This window comes from Benincasa hispida, chromosome 10, assembly GCF_027475165.1.
Source record: "Benincasa hispida cultivar pf3 chromosome 10, pf3_genome.v1.1, whole genome shotgun sequence".
Taxonomy (NCBI): Eukaryota; Viridiplantae; Streptophyta; class Magnoliopsida; order Cucurbitales; family Cucurbitaceae; genus Benincasa; species Benincasa hispida.
Window position 1 is genome coordinate 61,447,464 of NC_143487.1, and position 2,648 is coordinate 61,450,111.

At 44.3% G+C, this 2,648-nt stretch overlaps 1 protein-coding gene across 1 annotated transcript; it reads left to right on the forward strand.

Annotated features, from left to right (window-relative positions):
- The first annotated feature begins 616 nt into the window (after positions 1-616).
- LOC150033534 (uncharacterized) lies at positions 617-1,174 on the forward strand. Its single transcript, XM_090306444.1, has one exon. It carries the CDS (start codon positions 617-619, stop codon positions 1,172-1,174), a length of 558 nt encoding a protein of 185 aa, XP_090162570.1.
- The last annotated feature ends 1,474 nt before the right edge of the window (positions 1,175-2,648 follow it).

The window sequence follows — 2,648 nt, forward strand, 5'->3', positions numbered from 1 at the left end:
TGACATTAAGGATGAGTTGTTGTCAGAGGCTCATAGTTCCCTATTCTCGGTCCACCCCGGCAGCACCAAGATGTACTAGGATCCGAAACATTACTATTGGTGGAACGATATGAAAAGAGAGGTTGTGGAGTTCGTCAATAAATGTTTGGTGTGCCAGCAGGTGAAAGCCCTGAGGCAGAGGCCAGCAGGCTTGTTACAACCATTAAATGTACCAGAATGGAATTGGGAGCATGCGTCTATGGACTTCATCGCGGGGTTGCCTCGAACAGTTAAAGGTTTCACTATGATATGGGTCGTTGTAGACAGACTTACAAAGCTAGCACATTTCATCCATGGAAAGTCCACCTTTTCAATGAATAAGTTGGCACAGATATACATGAAGGAAGTGGTAAGATTGTATGGAGTACCCGTGTCCATTGTGTCGAACAGAGACCCTCGTTTCACGTCTAACTTCTGGAAGAGTCTCCAGGCAGCATTGGGGACCCGGTTAAACTTTAGTACAGTGTTTCACCCTCAGACTAATGAGCAGACAGAGAGATTGAATCAGATACTGGAAGACATGTTGCGTGCCTGTGCCATAGAGTTTTTCGGAAGCTGAGATGCTCACTTACACTTAATGGAGTTTGCATACAATAACAACTACCAGTCCACTATTGGGATGTCAACCTTTGAGGACCTATATGGGAAGAGTTGCAGGTCCCCTGTGTGTTGGGATGAGGTAAGAGAGAGGAGATTTTTAGGACCTGAATTGATGCAGACCAAAAATGAGGCCATACAGAAGATCAGGGCTCGTATGGAAACAGCCCAGAGCAGACAGAAGAGCTATGCCGATGTAAGACATAAGAACCTGGAAGTTGAGACTGGGGTGAAAGTGTTCTTAAAGGTGGCACCCATGAAGGATATTCTGAGGTTTGGCAGGAAAGGAAAGTTGAGTTTGAGATTCATTAGACCTTTCGAGGTCCTGGAACGAGTTGGCCTTGTAGCATACCGTTTGGCCTTGCCCCCAGCATTGTCTTCAGTTTATAATGTCTTCCATGTTTTGATGCTAAGGAAGTATGTGGCAGACCCATCCCATGTAGTTGACTACGAGCCTTTACAGTTGAATGATAACTTGAGCTACGAGGAGAAGCCCATAGAGATTCTTTCCAGAGAAGTAAAGACGTTACAAGGATGAAGGCCCAGCATTGTCTTGTGAAAGTTTTGTGGCAGAACCACAAGTTCAGGGAAGCCACCTGGGAGCGAGAGGTTGAGATGAAGGCCCAGTACCCGGAGCTTTTTCAAGGATGAACTTTCGAGGACGAAAGTTCTTTGAGGGGGGAAGAATGTAACATCCCACACCTTTTTAATTATTTATTTATAATGTAAAACTTTTCCCTTTTCAGTAATCGCCCTTAGTTGAAGGACATGTTCGGAATTCTGAATTAAAAGTATAAATGCGAGGATTTAAGTATTTTCGTGGAATTTCTTCAAAAATTATTCAATTTGAAAAGTTATGGCAGGAATTAATTATTTTTGGAAAAAGGAAAGAAATTAAATAGTATAAAGTGGATTAAGGAAAAGATCTAATTAGAGTTATACTATTTTCCTTTTATTATTGTTATTATTATTATTATTATTATTACAATTTTTTATTATCATTATTATTATTACTATTATTAGTATTTTTTTAAAATAAAAAGGGCCCCCTTCCTCACCTTCTCCCTCACCCACACGAGCCTCCATTTTCTTCTTCCTTGTCGCACACCCAGCCGCCACACCCCCAGTCGCCGTGCGCCTCCAACTGACCGCTATTCGTCAACCTCGAAGCATCGCACGTCCGCTTTCAACCGGTCGCACCACTGGATCCAGCCCCCGTGTGCCACCAGTCACCCAGCCGTGGACCTCCCTCTAGTTGCGTTGCTCGCCATTTGTGAGTTTCAGCCGACCAGATCCCGTCGGTCAGACCACGCCACTCGTCGTCGCGTCGTCCCTTTCAGCCGTGCGTTCTGTCCGCGAGCAACTAGAAGCTCTTCAGCCGCTGTCGTGAGCCTCCATCCAACCGAGCCGCTCATCCAAATTCCTTCCAGCCGCGCGTCTGCCGCTCTAGCCTCACCACTGCCGATCGCCGTCATCCTTGCCGCGTCGGGTCCGCTTTGGTCTTTGTCGTAATCTTGGATTAAGGGTAAGTGTAAATTGTTTTGATTGGATTCCTTGAGGATTTTGAGAATTCACTAGAGTTTGGCCTTAAATTGTTGGTTCACGTCATGTTTTGGATGTAGGGAAAAATTTTTAGGTTGCTGAAGTTGTCGTCCAGCCGAGTAAAAGGGTAGTCGATGAATCTTGGTGAAGGGTAAGGTTCTAAACTTATGTGGGTTGTTAAGCATGTTGTATGTTTATGAATTTCTCAATTTAAGTTTAACTGAACCATGGACTGCGGCCTAAAATAATTTTCCATGATGTCGGGTGTTAGGTTTGGATCTTGAGGTGTCCTGGTGTCTTTGTTTTGGGTGTTTTTAAGTTTGATCCTGTGGGCTTTTGGTTTCGTTGGACAAGGAAGAGGTTGAGCTTGCTAGTTTCTGAAGTTTGCGAGTAAAGGTAAGTAATCTTATCACTGGAACTGCCCACGAGCCAGGCTCTAGTTGTATGCTAGCATGAAAAGTGTATGTTAT